This window comes from Vicia villosa, linkage group LG5, assembly GCF_029867415.1.
Source record: "Vicia villosa cultivar HV-30 ecotype Madison, WI linkage group LG5, Vvil1.0, whole genome shotgun sequence".
Taxonomy (NCBI): domain Eukaryota; kingdom Viridiplantae; phylum Streptophyta; class Magnoliopsida; order Fabales; family Fabaceae; genus Vicia; species Vicia villosa.
The window spans coordinates 127,114,312-127,131,674 of NC_081184.1; the positions used below are offsets into that span (position 1 = coordinate 127,114,312).

At 42.4% G+C, this 17,363-nt stretch overlaps 1 protein-coding gene and 1 non-coding gene across 2 annotated transcripts; one reads left to right on the forward strand and one right to left on the reverse strand.

Moving 5' to 3' along the window:
- Nucleotides 1–9,759: 9,759 nt before the first annotated feature.
- LOC131608346 (small nucleolar RNA R71) lies at nt 9,760–9,866 on the reverse strand. Its single transcript, XR_009285612.1, has one exon. It is a non-coding gene; the product is annotated as a small nucleolar RNA R71 (small nucleolar RNA).
- A 1,120-nt stretch (nt 9,867–10,986) lies between these two features.
- On the forward strand, nt 10,987–11,571 carry LOC131605383 (uncharacterized; the record flags this gene model as incomplete). The annotated part of the gene is made up of 1 exon (XM_058877745.1): nt 10,987–11,571. A coding segment is annotated over exon 1 (585 nt), but the record flags the coding sequence as incomplete, so codon positions are not given.
- Nucleotides 11,572–17,363: the final 5,792 nt, after the last annotated feature.

The following is a 17,363-nucleotide window of genomic DNA, read 5'->3' on the forward strand; positions in this document are numbered from 1 at the left end:
CGTAAAGTGTGTGAGAGATGGTGCCGACTGCTGAAATAAACTACTCAAGAGCTGTCAGAGAATGAGAATTTAAGGCTAAAACATAATAAAAAATTCAAATCAATTTGCATATGCAGGAGACTTACAGTGTTAAAACGATACCGATCTTGTGAATTTTTCCCAAGTCTCCGCAAACTCGACTCAAATCAGTCTATAGCCTAAAACTTTCAAAACGATGCATATTTTTTTTATATTTTTTTAAACTGAAAACAAAACAAGAAAACAAAAAAAAAGAAAATTGAAAGAAAACAAAACAAATAAATGATTTTCTCCCCCACACTTAAGACATACATTGTCCTCAATGAAAGAACATAAATATAAAATAAGAGTGAGAGAAAGGAAAGAACACACCCGAGGAGTTATGGAGGATAAGTGATCACATAAGCAACCTTTCCCATAGAGATATCTTCTACATTCTCTTCTTCCAGAGTGGGGATCTCATGGAGTAGCTTTGGGTAATTCCCATTGAACTTGGAATTTATATTAGTGTCTTCGCCTTTTATTCCAGGATCAAAGAAGAATCTTCGATAAGTAAAAGTTTCGAATGGGCATGTGATCTTCTTTTCCACAACCTCGGAGATCAAAAGATTAAGGGGATGCCTCACTACTTTTGTTTCACCTTCCACTTCAATTGAGACCCTATGCAAAATCATGGACGGGCTAATATCGGGAATGTCGTCCAAGGTCCATCCAATTCCTTTCTTATGCTTCTTCAAAACCTGCAAAAACTTACTTTCTTGATCAAAATAAAGTTTAGAAGAAATTATAACCAGAAGTTTTTCATTCATCTCTAAATAAGCATATTTAAGATTTTCAGGAATTGGTTTCAGCTCTCGGGAAGGTGGTTGTTCAATGGATGGTTTGTTCCAGGCAGCCGGGGTGTCGAGAGCTTCATCTACATGAACAACTTCATTTGCAACCTCATATGCAGTAAGAATATCATTTTGCAAGGCAAGCTCAATTTCGGCACAAACAGAGCAAATATTAGTGTCAGTACAAACATCACAAGAGTAAACATCATCAAAACCAGACAATGATGGAAAATCATCTGCAAACGAATCAGTACAAATATCATCAACATTTTCAGAAAGCAACTCTATTTGAAAAATAGATTGCTCATCCAAGGGTTGTTGGTTTGATCCTTGAGCTTGCTGCATGGCATTCATCAAAGTGGCAAGTTGTCCAATCTGTGTTTGCAAAGTCTGAAGAGTAGAATCTATGTGTTGTTGATACTGAAGATTATTTGCAGCCATTTGTTTGACAATATCCTCTAGTGAAGGTTCGGAAGGTGCAGAGCACACAACCTGAAATTCATTCTGATGCATATGCGGATCCTCACCTGCAAAACCATTAAACCTAGGCAACAAATGTGTTAAACCATATTCCAATTCAAAAGGTGCATCACCCGCAGGATAGTCAATACATAAACCATTATAGTTCACATTAGGGACAGCCAACTGCGTTAGTGTTCTTTGTTCAGCCATGGGTTCAACAAACACAGAAATACCGATTATGTCCCATACATGCAGAAAGAAATAGAAAGAAGGAAAACGATTAAAATAAATTTAGAAAAATATAAAAACACAAAATTTAAACTAATTAGGACAAATAAGAATTTTGGGAATTTTTTTGGATTTTTTCAAAACTGACAAAACAGTAAATAATTAATTAAAAATAGAAAAAAGAGGAATTTGGCAATTTTTGGTCGATTTCCCTTACTCTTCTAGAGTAAGGGAGTATTGATCACACGATTTTTCTGCTTCCAGTAGGCAAAAACTTTTTACAATCGAACACAATTTTTCCAAGAACCGATTTTTTTCGACTCAAAACGCGAATTGGCCAAAACCGTGGGGAAACTACGGCCTAAACGCGAGAACACTAAACCTATGACTCTAATATCAGTTAATAACAACAAGAATCCCCGGCAACGGCGCCAATTTGATCCGCTGTCGCGCGCGGGTCAAGAACGAGTTAATTTATAAAACTGTAGTACGACGGTAACGGTAACTCGAATATCGTCTCTCAAGGACTCTTGGTTATTACTAACTGAAATCGAATTGGGGGGGGGTTGGTTTGGTGGTCGAATTATAAAAAGTTCTTAAAATAAGTGATTCTGAAAATAAGCTGTTTTTGTAAAAGTGATTATGAAATAAGTCAATCTACCGATCCGGTTCCTACTAATCATCGACTATTATAATTTCACTATCCTAAGCGGATTCCGTTCCCGTTCGATTATAATATGATCAACAAGCGCAACAATATTATACCAATTATATTTCCCGTTTGCCGAATTAAGCATTCGGTTAAGCGATAAGCGGGTTAACGATTAAGCATACGATAAACACGCAGATAAATTGGAAAACATAATCAATCGAACCAAACAATATATATTATGAATATCAAATTAAGCAAAAGATAAACAACATATATAATTGAAGGAAGTTTTATTGCAAAATTATAATAATCTCATAGTTTTTGGAACCTGAATACGAAAGATTAACTCGAAGGGATTAGTTCTTCATGATCAAACGTACAAGCTCTTCCAAAAATGTGAATGGTGATAATCAGTAACGCGGCTGCTACCCTAAGGGGAAATAGTACAACCCGTTTTACAAACCAACTGGGTCAAACATACGACCCAGGCCCAAAACTAATGACCCGAAACTTAAATAAACTAGTGCTGCAACTTCAACGAATTTTCTGGCCCTTCTACAGTCCGATTCTGACTTCGACTCCAACATAAGAATTGTAGCTCTTTCTCTTAGCTTTCCGACGATTATTAGAACGCCTCAATCGGACTCCTGGAACTCCAGATATGATCGTTTCCGTGCAGACTGCTAATGCTGAAAATTAAATACGAAAATCAAATAACAATAAAAATAAATTAAAATATAAAAACATTATAAAATACAAAAATAAGACAAGCAAACCATGGAAATGTATAAGTACAAACGTAGAGGAATGTGCATCAAAATGCACTGATCAAGCCTCCTCCGACTTCAGGACGACCGTATCCACGAGCTGGAAAGGAAGCGACGACACCGCTCCCCTCCGCGGAGACACTACCGGTCGCGCTCCTACTCCTCCTCGCGCTCACCACCGAGGAGACACCGTCGGCGTTCCCCATCTTCTTCACGCTCTCCACCTAGAAGACATCGCCGCCGGAGATCATATTCCCGCTCTCCACCAAGAAAGAGCAGGAAGAATCAGAGACCAGATGTCACTGAAGCAAGAAGCCTCTCCCCCGAGCAGGGTCATCGGGGCCCTTCCAAGGCTGTGCTGAAACCCCGCGAGCGTCCCTCTCCTCGGGACAATCGCGTCAGCCCCGACAATGACCAGGGAAGACCCCGGCGAGGCAGACATTCAACTTCACCAAGACCGAGCGACGAAGAGGACTTCCGCAGCCCTTTGTCCGAAAACATCCGAAGAGCCCGCCTCCCTCGAGGGATGGAAAAACCCCCAGCGTTGGACCAATACGATGGAACCACTGACCCCGACGACCATATTCGGAGCATCGAAGCGGTCATGGACTACCACGTCGTCAAGGGCTCTATCAAGTGCCGCATCTTCCCGACCACCCTCAGGAAGGGAGCAATGACTTGGTACAGAAACCTCCGTCCCAACTCCATCCATTCCTGGACCGACCTCAAGGAACTCTTCTTGAGCCATTTCACAGCCTCCCGACGACAACCGAAATCGGAGGCCAATCTCGAGGCCGTGATACAAGGGCCCAATGAACCTCTTCGGGATTACCTCGACAGGTTCAACAAGGAGGCCGTCCAAGTACAGACGGAAGACTACATGAAGAGATACCTCTTGGAACGAGGACTTCTCCCCGGCAGTGACTTTAAGAAGGCCATCAAGATTGAGAAGGTCCACTCCATGAACGCCCTCCTTCACAAAGCTCAAGCTTTCATCGCGTTCGAGGAAGGAGAGGCTGCTGCCATCAAAGGATTTCATGCCATCGGTCGGGATCCCTACAGCACTCAGCAAATGGGAAAATTTCCCATTCACCATGGTCGTCTCCAACGGCGGGGATCCAGGCTCCCTCACCATCAGTTCAGTGAAGAGAAAGTTCGATGAGTTGCTCAGCGCCAACACAGACCTCGGCCCTACGCTGCGAAAGTTCCGGGGAAAGTCAGAACCAATCACCTTCTACCTGGAAGAACTGCCCGGCGGAGCTCCAAACGCCACAATTCCCCTGCTCGTCCGAGCTAGAATGGCGAATTTCGATGTCCGACGGGTCCTGGTCGATGAAGGCAGCTCGGTCGACATCATGTATTCCCACCTCTTCCAGACACTCCAGCTGGACGACTCACACCTCACTCCCTATGTGGGTTCGGACCTCCAAGGTTTCAACGGAGCTACCACCAAACCATGGGGTTACGTCGAGCTGATTGTCACCTTCGGAGAAGGGGAAGCCTCCAAGCAAGTCAAAACCAGATTCTTGGTGATCGACTGCAAAACCCTGTACAATTGCATTATCGGGCGCCCCACTCTAGCCGAGCTAACCGTCGTACCCTCCACTGTCCACCTAAAGATGAAGTTTTACACGAGGACAGGACGAATGGCCACCATCAACGCCGATATTGAAGCTGCCAGGAGAATCTTCGACGCCTCCATCAAGGGACTAGAACTAATCGCCCCTCCAACCAGCTCCAACAAAAAGCCAAGAGCCGAAGACAAACATCCTCGAGAAGACCAGCATCAGACAACCAACGTCAGCTCAGTCGACCTTGATGCACGGTTTACAGAAGAAGAACTGAAGATCGGGGAAGAAACGCGATCAAAGGCACCTCATCCCGTCCGACCTATCCCAGATGGAGATTTCGAGCTGGTCCCATTGGGCGGCAACCCCGACAAAGCGGTAAAGATCGGCAAGGGCATCACAGATCTACCAAGGAAGCAGCTCGTGGCCTGCCTTCGAGCCAATGCAGACTTGTTCGCCTGGAGCGCCGCAGAAATGCCCGGACTCGACCTCGAGGTCGCCTGCCACCACCTCTCCATCGATCCAGCCGCGAAGGCCGTAGTTCAATGTAGGCGTCGGCAGTCCCCCGAGAAAGCGGAGGCTGCCGAGAAAGCTGTAAAAGACCTCCTAGAGGCAAATTTTATTTCCGAGGCCAAGTATTCAACTTGGCTCTCAAACGTTGTACTTGTTAAGAAATCTAATGGAAAATGGAGAATGTGTGTTGATTATACTGATGTTAACCGGGCATGTCCAAAAGACGCCTATCCTTTACCTAACATTGATAGACTGGTCGACAACTCGGCCGGCTATAAACTATTGTCTTTTATGGATGCTTATTCAGGTTACAACCAGATCCCCATGGCGAGGAGCGACAAGCAGTGCACAGCGTTTATGACAGAGTCGGGCAACTATTACTACAACGTAATACCCTTCGGCCTCAAAAACGCTGGGTCCACGTATCAACGGATGATGAACAAAGTGTTCCGAGGAGAGATCGGCGACACCCTCGAGGTATATATGGACGACATGATCGTCAAATCTCGAGAGGACACCGACCACACCTCCCATCTCGAGCGGGTGTTTGAGCGGGCCAGATTCTGCAAGATGCGCTTCAACCCGGAGAAGTGCACCTTCGGCGTCCGAGCAGGCAAATTCCTCGGTTTCTATTTGACCGAACGGGGAATAGAGGTCAACCCGGATAAATGCCGAGCATTCTCTGAACTCCCCACTCCTAACAATAAAAAATCCATCCAAGTCTTAAACGGGATGCTCACCGCGCTATCACGTTTCGTCGCGAAATCCGCCCAACACGCACTCCCTTTCTTTAAACTGCTACGAAAAGAAGCGGCCTTTGAATGGTCCGAAGAATGCGAGCAAGCACTTTCACACCTCAAGCAAGTGCTCTCCAAACCGCCCGTCCTTTCTCGACCCGATGACAACGAGCCTCTGTATCTGTACTTAGCCGTTTCAAACGAAGCAGTCAGCGCGGCTTTGGTCCGAGAAACCGAAGACGGGCAAAAACCCGTATATTTCACCAGCAAAGCCCTGCAAGGGCCCGAGGTGCGATACCAACAGATCGAGAAAGTCGCCATGGCCCTAGTGATAGCGGCCAGAAGGCTGTGATACTATTTCCTCGCCCACACCATCTTCGTCCGAACAGATCAACCCATCAAGCAACTCCTCAGCCGACCAGATATGGCCGGCAGAATGCTGAGATGGTCCCTCGAGCTATCGGAGTTCGACATACAGTACGAAAGCAGGAGGGCATTAAAAGCTCAGGCGTTAGCAGACTTCGTAGCAGAGATGACCTCGATAGCCGACTCCCCAGACCCGACCAGGAACAAATGGACCATTTACGTAGATGGCGCCTCAAGCAGTTCGGGAAGCGGGGCAGGCATTATCTTAGAAAACGACGAAGGACTCATCATCGAAGTATCTTTAGTCCTATCTTTCAACACGTTGAACAACCAGGCCGAGTACGAAGCCCTCCTTGCAGGCCTGAGACTCGCCGAGGATGTGGGCACACGGGAGGTCAAGATCTACACAGACTCCCAACTCGTCGCATCCCACATCAGCGGCAATTACCAAGCCTAAAACGACGTACTCGCCGAGTACCTCACGCTCGTCAAGGATAAGATGAAAAAATTCATCAAAGCAGAAGTCGAGCATATCCCCCGAGAACATAACTCGCGCGCCGACATATTATCCAAACTTGCGAGCACAAGAAAGAAAGGGGGAAACAAGTCGGTCATCCAGGAAATCCTACCCAGACCAAGCATAGGCGAAAACGCGCGAGCTCTACAAATATTCGCCATCGGGGACGACCATTGCTGGATGACCCCAGTATATAACTTCCTCACGAAAGACGAACTTCCCGCTGACGCGAAGGAAGCTTCAGCGATTAAAAGACGAGCCTGTTCGTATACCATCATCGAAAACAAACTATACCGACGAGGCTTCTCCATCCCTCTCCTTAAATGCATCGACGCCTCGCAAGCACTTGAGGTACTCCAAGAGCTTCACGAAGGAATCAACGGCCAACACCTCGCCGGACGATCACTGGCGAGGAAAGCCCTCAGAGTCGGCTACTATTGGCCGACCATGCAGCAAGATGCCAAATAATACGTCCAGAAATGCGATAAATGTCAGCGTCATGCCGACATGCACCTGGCTCCCCCGAACGAGCTCAAATCTCTCTCCTCGCCTTGGCCTTTCTCCACATGGGGAATGGACCTCCTCAGACCTTTCCCGGTCGGGTCTTACCAAAATAAATACCTAGTGGTCGCTGTAGATTACTTCACGAAATGGATAGAAGCTGAAGCGCTCGCCAAAATCACGTCCCAAAACGTACTCCGCTGATAACACGATTTTATATCGTATATTTAGCCTAAAATCCATAGATATTTATAGCATTTTCCATTTATTATGTCAATTTATTATGATATTACGCGTGTATTTGCTTTGTTTCAGGTTTTACACTTCAATTCCGACTATTTGCGAAAAGGAAAGAAAATCGAGCTTAAATGACCAATATTTATGCTTAAAAGACGAAAAGGGGTGCTGAAACTAAAGAAGGGTGCAATTAGCACCCAAAAGGCCCAAAAGAGATATTCAGCCCACCATGAATCAAAAGGCGCGTGGCCCAGACCTGCAAGCAAGTGGAGACGCACGTCTCCACGTTCTCTCCAGCCACGTCACCAAGAGGAGACGCCCGTCTCCAACTGCCCAAGATTTTCTCCACTTGAGACGCACGTCTCAAGTCTTCCTGAAGAAACGGAGACCCACGTCTCCACGCCCAGTCTGCAGAAAGTTCCTCAATTCACGGATTCCAACTGCAAACCTCCTCCTATAAATAGGACCTGCTATCCCACTTCCAAAGTGTCCGATTTCCTGCCAACGAAGTGCTGCCGAAATTGTACCGCGAACTGCTTTTCATTATTCTGTTTCCATTTAACCTTCTATTTTCTCACAACGATTTCTACACTGGAAATTGTTGTGAACTTTTCATAGATCTAGCCTTACGTTAGATTTATCGCTTTATTTTCCTTGTTTTTATTTTCTGCCATTTAAATTCCGAAGAACGATCCAGCCAAGCTGTGGTGGAAGTTCGATACTTGAAGAATTATTTGCCATTTATTTAATTCAGGTTTTTATTTACCGCCTTTTATTTATATTACTATTGCATGATATATCTATATTATATGCCATTTAATATGCTTATCATTATGAACAAAACCGATTTATGCATGTTTAACCGTATTAATATGTCTGGCTAAAATACTAAAGGTATCGGTATGTAAAGTAAGTTAACCGTAGGGATCCGAAATAAATTGGCTTAAATTAGGTTTTATTAATTATCACTTATTTTTGGTTTATATGTCTAGTTTAATTAGTAAGTCTTAAAACCAATAGAGCGAAAGTTTGAGGGATTAGGACGGTCAAAGGTTAAAACCAATAGAGCGAAAGTTTGAGGTCTTTAACTGGATAGTAGACATAGGACATTAGTTTTAAGGATGGCGAAAGCGTATTAAAACTAATTGGAACTTATTTATTTTCAAAAATTGTTTTTACACTCGAGCGGGATGGCGAAAGCGTACGTTAGGGGTATTAGCTTGCTCCGAGTCAACAGAGCGAAAGTTTGAGATTAGGAGATTTAAATAGATAACAACCTCGTAAAATAGGCATTTTATTAATTACATTGTTTCCAAAAAGCTCTTCTAAAATCTAATGGGATGGCGAAAGCGTACATTAGGATTAGGATAGTAGTCTGAATCAACAGAGCGAAAGTTTGAGACGAGGATTTTTAATCAATTGGAATTAGTAAAGATTTTTAATTTAATTATGTAAAAGCCAATGAACCTTCGGATTACCTTTAGTTAAACGAAATACATACTGATACCTGTCTTTTATTATTATTCTTTATTTTCTCACAATCACTTTCCCTTAGGAACAATCGAAAATTTTAGTACTCCTAGCTTTACATAGTAACCTTAGATAACGGTAGATCGATTCATAGTCCCTGTGGATTCGATATCTTTTAAAACTACACGACACGACTGTGCACTTGCAGTTATCAGATTTATAGACACGTAAAGTCGCGATCAAGTTTTTGGCGCCGTTGCCGGGGACTATTTAAGTCGATATCGTAACTCACTGTTACACCGTAGAGACTAGGAAAATTCTTCCCTTTCTTTTTGAACGATTGTATGCCAAATACTCGTTCACAAGGAGGAGACTTAATACAACGAATTAACGAGATCGAACGTTTCATTAACGTTAAACGTCGAGCTCGCAACCTTCCCGAAGTAGCAGAAATTCCGATTAATCAGGAATTGAATTTTACTGATCAAATCAATCAAATCACCCCGAAGTTAGAGATGGCTGCTATTCGTCCTCTTAGAGACTATGCCGCTCCTTCGCGCGCTGAACCGCATTCAAGTATCGCACCACCTGCGATTGAAGCGAACAATTTCGAACTGAAACCTTCACTGGTCCAAGCTGTTCAACAGAATCAATTCTCTGGAAGCCCTGTAGACGACCCCAATCTCCATTTATCCGTGTTCGTGCAATACGCCGACACTATCAAAGCCAACAACGTTAGTTCCGAAGCTATTCGATTACGCCTTTTCCCTTTCTCCTTGAGAGATAGAGCGAGAGCGTGGCTTCAATCCCTGCCTTCCAATTCCATAACTACGTGGGACGAATTGAAGAGAGTATTCTTAGCAAGATACTTTCCGCCTAGCAAGACTGCTATGCTTAGAGGTCAAATCAACGGATTTACCCAGAAAGATAACGAATCGCTTTTCGAAGCTTGGGAACGTTACAAGGACATGCTTAGAATATGCCCTCATCATGGACTCGAACCATGGCTGATCATCCATACCTTTTATGGTGGTCTCTTATATAACACTAAAATGACTATAGATGCCGCTGCTGGCGGAGCATTAATGGACAAACCCCATGATGAAGCGTACAAACTCATAGAGAACATGGCACAAAACCATTACCAATGGGGAGGAGAACGCGCCGCCCTAGAGAAAGCCCAAACCAAAGGAGGAATGTACGAAATTAGTGGTATAGACCGCGTTAACGCTAAAGTAGACGCTTTAACTCAAAAGATTGAGAATTTGACCATCACTCCTTCAGCCACCGCTGCCGCTGTAGCACCTAACTGCGAGATTTGTGGATTGACTGGGCATGTAGTTGCTGAATGTCAACTCTTGACTGGAGTCCCATCTGATCAAGTAAATTACGCTCAAGGAAACCCTTATTCTAACACGTACAACCCTGGATGGAAAAACCACCCGAACTTTTCTTATAAGAACAACAATGCGTTGTACGCGCCTGGACAAGCACCTGCTGTACCACCTGGCTACCAAAAAGCGCCTGTAGCTGCTCAAAACACCCCTAGGAAGTCAAACCTAGAAATCATGATGGAGAACTTCATAGCATCCCAACAACAAACCAATAAAGACTTCCTGAATCAAAACATCCACAATAGCGAGCAACTAAAACAACTATCGAACAAAGTAGATGCTTTAGCTACGCATAACAAAATGTTAGAAACTCAAATCTCACAAGTAGCTCAACAACAAGCACCTACTGCTGCCCCTGCTGGCACGTTTCCTGCTCAACCACAACCTAATCCTAAAGGACATGCGAACGCGATAACACTACGAAGTGGAACTAATTACGATGGACCCATAGATCCTAGAACCCAAAACGTACCCATGTCACAACAAGAGCCAAAGGAAACCCAAAAGAAACCAACCGACGAACAAACTGCTAAGACTGATGAGAACAATAACGAAGTGGAACCCGAAAAGGAGAAACCTTATGTTCCACCACCACCTTATAAGCCACCAATTCCTTACCCTCAGAGATTAGCTAAATCAAAAACCGAAGCGCAATTTAAAAGATTTGTAGAACTTCTGAAGCAATTAAACATAACCATACCATTCACAGAAGCCATAACTGAGATGCCTTCGTACGCTAAGTTCTTAAAAGAAATCTTATCAAACAAAAAGAAGCTCGAGGATAACGAAACTATAACACTTACCGCTGAATGTAGCGCTATCATCCAAAACAACATGCCTCCAAAACTGAAAGACCCTGGTAGTTTCTCTATACCCTGCGTAATTGGAAAAACCATCATAGAGAAAGCCTTGTGCGATTTAGGAGCTAGTGTTAGTTTGATGCCTCTTTCGACCTGTAAGAAACTCAATCTAGGTGAGCTTAAAGCAACAAGAATGTCTCTTCAACTAGCAGACCGTTCAGTTAAATATCCTGTAGGAATGTTAGAGAATATCCCTGTTCGTGTAGGTCAATTCTACATCCCAACTGACTTCATCATTATGGATATCCAAGAAGATTCTAACATCCCGATCATTTTAGGAAGACCATTTTTAGCGACCGCTGGTGCGATTATAGATGTAAAGCGAGGAAAGCTTACTTTCGAAGTAGGAGAAGAGAAAATAGAATTTATCCTTTCCCAATTCCTAAAAGCACCTTCTATAATTGACACATGCTGTTCTGCTGATATAATCGACGAATGTGTCAAGGAAATAAAATCCGAACCAAATAAGGAAACCGAAACCCTAAGAATTCCTATGCCGCCAATTTTTGAAGATGACAACTGGCGTGAGGAATATCAAGACAACCACCTGAGTGAATGCTTAGCTTTAACCCCTGATCCTATACCTGGACCTAAGAAACCTGCTATAGAGCTGAAGACACTTCCTACCGATCTTAGATACGAATTTCTAGACGAAGAACTAAACCGACCAGTTATAGTGAACGCCAACTTAGGACGAACCGAGACTGAAAAATTACTTAATGTTCTAAGAAAATACCCTACCGCTTTAGGATACAACATATCAGATCTAAAAGGTATAAGCCCTTCTCTGTGTATGCACCGCATTATGCTCGAAGACGATAGTAAAACCTCTAGGGAACATCAAAGGCGAATAAATCCTATTATGAGCGATGTGGTTAAAAAGGAAATCCAAAAACTGCTAGAAGCTGGAATAATATATCCTATATCCGATAGCAAATGGGTTAGCCCCGTTCACGTCGTACCAAAGAAAGGAGGAGTCACTGTAATCACTAACGCAAAAGGAGAATCTGTAGCACAACGTACCCAAACTGGATGGAGGATGTGCATTGACTATAGGAAGCTAAATAAAGCTACCCGAAAAGACCATTTCCCTTTACCTTTCATAGATCAAATGCTCGAACGCTTAGCTAAACACTCACATTTTTGTTATCTGGATGGATACTCCGGATTTTTCCAAATTCCTATCCACCCTGACGACCAAGAGAAGACCACATTCACCTGTCCTTATGGTACATTCGCTTATAGACGAATGCCTTTTGGACTCTGCAATGCACCCGCGACCTTCCAAAGATGCATGATGGCAATATTTGCCGACTTCCTAGATGGAATAATGGAGGTCTTTATGGACGACTTCTCTGTCTGTGGAGGAAGTTTTGAAACATGTTTAGAAAACCTTGAAATGGTGCTTAGACGATGCGTAAGCGTAAACCTAGTCCTTAATTGGGAAAAATGCCATTTCATGGTTCGACAAGGAATTGTACTTGGACACATCGTATCCGATAGAGGAATCGAAGTTGATAAAGCAAAAATCGAGATTATCGAAAACCTTCAACCTCCCAAAACCGTTAGAGAAATAAGAAGTTTTCTGGGACATGCTGGTTTTTACCGACGCTTCATTAAGGATTTCTCTAAAATAACCAAACCTTTAACTGAACTACTCATGAAAGACGCCGAATTTGTTTTCACCGATAAATGCACTGAAGCATTTCAAACGCTTAAACAAGCATTGATCTCTGCGCCAATTATGCAACCTCCCGACTGGAATGAACCTTTCGAAATAATGTGTGACGCAAGTGATTATGCTGTAGGAGCCGTTCTAGGACAAAGAAAGGATAAGAAACTACATGTCATATATTATGCGAGTAGAACCCTAGACGAAGCTCAGATGAATTATGCCACGACAGAAAAAGAACTATTAGCTGTCGTATTCGCATTAGACAAATTCCGTTCTTACCTGGTAGGAGCCAAAATAATCATATACACTGACCACGCCGCCATTAGGTACCTCCTAACCAAAAAGGACGCTAAACCAAGACTCTTGAGATGGATCTTGTTACTACAAGAATTCGACCTGGAAATTAAAGATAAGAAAGGCACTGAAAATGTCGTAGCAGATCACCTCTCTCGATTGGAAAATCTGAAACCCGAACAAGTACCAATTGACGATGATTTCCCTTATGAAAGACTCATCGCCCAATTAGAAGCAAATGAATTCGAACCATACCGTCCAAACTCTGAAACCGAGAAATTAGCTGAAATAGCTTTAGCCCGATCTAACACACCTTGGTATGCAGATTTCGTAAATTACCTAGCTGCTGGTGTGCTTCCTCCTGATCTAAGCTACCAACAGAAGAAGAAATTCTTCCATGACCTAAAACATTACTATTGGGACGACCCACTCCTTTTCAAAAGAGGCCCCGATGGAATCTTTAGACGTTGTGTACCCGAGGAAGAGATAAGAAGCATAATAACACATTGTCATTCTGCACCGTGTGGAGGACACCATAGCACATCTAGGACCTGCGCCAAAATTCTTCAATCTGGACTTTTCTGGCCTAACCTGTGGAAAGACGTCCATTTTGCTATACTAAGCTGTGATAGATGCCAACGAACTGGAAACATTTCAAGACGCGATGAAATGCCTCAAAAAGGCATTCTAGAAGTAGAAATATTTGACGTCTGGGGAATAGACTTCATGGGACCGTTTCCGTCATCGTTTGGAAATCAATATATACTCGTAGCCGTCGATTACGTTTCAAAATGGATAGAAGCTATTGCTTCCCCTACAAACGATACACGAGTAGTTATTAAACTTTTCAAAAACGTCATTTTTCCTAGGTTCGGTGTGCCAAGATTGGTAATTAGCGATGGTGGTTCCCATTTCATTTCAAGAATACTTGAGAAACTCCTTCGAAAATATGGAGTAAATCATCGAATAGCCACACCATACCATCCACAAACAAGCGGTCAAGTAGAAGTATCTAACCGCGAAATAAAACAAATATTGGAGAAAACTGTTGCTATATCGAGGAAAGATTGGTCAACCAAGCTAAATGAAGCTTTATGGGCTTATAGAACAGCTTTCAAAACTCCAATAGGAACTACCCCATTCAAACTCGTTTATGGAAAATCATGCCACCTACCAGTAGAGTTAGAACATAAAGCCTATTGGGCTATTAAGAACTTAAACCTAAACTACACTGCCGCTGGTGAGAAACGACTTCTAGACATAAACGAATTAGAAGAACTTAGACAAGACGCTTACGAAAACGCCAAAATCTATAAAGAGCGAACGAAAAAATGGCACGACAAGCGTATATCTAGGAAAAATTTTAGCATAGGCGATAAAGTGCTCTTATTTAATTCTAGACTAAAATTATTTCCTGGTAAGTTACGATCTAGATGGTCTGGCCCTTTCGAAATAACTAACATATTTCCGAGTGGAGCGATAGAAATCAAAGGAGAAACCGTCAAACCTTTTGTCGTAAATGGGCAACGTCTTAAGTATTACCATCATCTCGAATACGATGAAAACATCGAAGTTTTTAAACTTGACGAACTGCCCGCTCTTTCGAAAAAATAGTTTTCTATTTTTAAATCGTCGAGCTTACGACATTAAACAAAGCGCTTGGTGGGAGACAACCCACATTTATTTATTCTTCTATTTTATTTTATTAAAACTTTAATTTTCCTATTATTTTTAATTTTATTTTTCATTTTTAAAACTTTATTCTATTTTTAATTTAATTTTAATCATTTTTGATTTTTCATACATCTTATAATAATTATTATAATTATAACTACTATCTATGATTTGAGAAAATATTTCCGTTATAATTATATTTATTATTATAACTTGTTACCTAAGCTTAATTTTAACTTTTTATTTTATTTTAAATAAACACTAGCCTAATTCTAACTCAATCTTAATATTTTCAACTTCTAGGTTTTTCATTTAATTACTAACTACGATGCAAGAAGTTGACAATATGGAAGTTGTGTTCCGTGGTAGAGGACAAGAAGCAAGATTTAACAAGCTGGCTGAAAGACACATGGAATTGACTTGCTATCCTCACCAACCAACTATGGTGAAGCTTGGTATCGAAGAAAGCATCCTACACCTGCTTAACCAAATCGGTTGGACTGGTTCTCACTTGTTCCGCAAGTTTAGCACTTATCGGAAGCTCACTCTGGAATTCTTGAGCTCCCTGACCTATCTTCCAAACTGTGGACAAGGACTGAAAAAAGGAGTTATTCTCTTTAGACTCTTTGGTATGGAGTTTAATTTCTGCATCCGAGATTTTGCTGAAATGTTAGAACTACCTCATGGACCTGATGCATACGCCCAAGTAGCTGAAGAAAATCTTCCATACTGGGAGTTGGAAAAATACTGGGGCAAGATCACTGGAAACGACAACCCTGAAGAGAATGAATTTCAATCTGAGAACATCCACAATCCTGCTTTCCGCTACTTTCACAAGATCCTTGCTCACTACATTTTTGGAAAGCCTGACAATGTCACTGAAGTTACTAGAGAAGAGCTGTTCATCATGTTTTGTACATCTCAGAATCGCCCGGTCAATGCCATCGCATTCATGCTTACAAACTTCGAGCGCATCACGCAAGACGAAGTTTCACCCATTAGGATCGGCGGATTTGTCACTATGATCGCTAATGCCATAGGAATGAGAGTGCCTTTGCTTAGATTGACACCTTTTGGTACCCATACCTCTATGGACATCAATTTCTGCTTTAATCGAGGTATCATCGGTAATCTTGGACCTGATCGTTTTGAATTGCTCATTGACAACAAAGTTTGGTATCAGTTCACCTTACCGAATCCTAGGACAAGTGTGCACAACCCTACCAACTGGCTTTACTATGGTCAGATTCCTGAGAGAGAGCCATCACCTGAAACTCCTCAAGCTTATGAACATTTTGATGAAGAAATGCCTGCATCTGAATCTGAACCTGAAACACCTCCTGGTTATTATGAACCTCTTCCTGTTGATGAACCCATTCCTGATTATGAACCTCTTCCTATTGATGAACCTATATCTGAATATGAACCTGAAACTCGTTCTGAAGATTCCGTTGAAGATCACACTGTTGATATGACTGATGTCGAGGTCGAGCAACAACAACCCGCTACATCTACCGCATCGGTAAATCAAAGGATGCCCAATCTGAACACGCACGAACAAGCAATCAATGCACTACAACACGATGTACAACATGTGCGCAACGAGCTTCACACTTTGCAAATGCATTTCTTCGATTTCATCGACACCGTCAATGCTCAGTTCGACGAAGTCTTCAAACACATTCAGTCTAATCAGAACAACAATAGACGTGGCTAGATGTTACCGTATTAGATTATTAGATTTTTATTTCTAGTTTTAGTAATTTCTATTCTTAGTTTAGATTTACATTTTCTGCACTTTTCCATTCTGCTATTGTTAACACTCAGTACTGATTTAATTTTAAAATGCAATATTTTATTCACTACTGCTGTTGTGTTATAATACACTGCTATTAACTGCTATATATATTTGCCTGGCTATCACTCTTTGCTGATAATAGTATTAAAATAAGACACTGTTCTGAACTGATGGACACTTTTTGCTGTTAATGGTATCAGTCAGCACTGGCTGGTCATCTGCATGCGTGACCCACTTGTCTGCCACAGGAGACGCCCGTCTCCATCTGTGTGGGACCAGCAGATGCCATTTTTGGGACAGGAGACGCACGTCTCCATGCTCTGCCCCAGCAGACTGACTGCCTGAGACGCACGTCTCCCAAGGCTAGCAGTCTGCATTTGACCACGCAGACACTCTTCTCTCCCTCTTGAATTTTGAATTTGAATTTCAAAATTCATTCTCCTCATTCTTCCCCTATTTATTCCATTTAAACCCCATTAACCTCATTCATCCTCCATCATTCACCTCTTAAACTCCATTCATTTCCCATTCTTCTATTCTATTCAAACTTCAAACACCACCATTAATCCATTTTAATTCTCCATTAACCACCCCATTTTCAAACCTCACTATAAAACCACACCACCACCACTCTTATTCTTCACAACCTTCATACCATTTCTTTTCTACCATTCTACTATCATATCTATTTTCCATTTCCATACTCACCATGCCTCCACGTTCATTAATCCGTAGTGAGCGTCCCGAGCGACCACCTCCCGACCTTTCAAACATTATCTTCCGAGATGATGCTCAACGA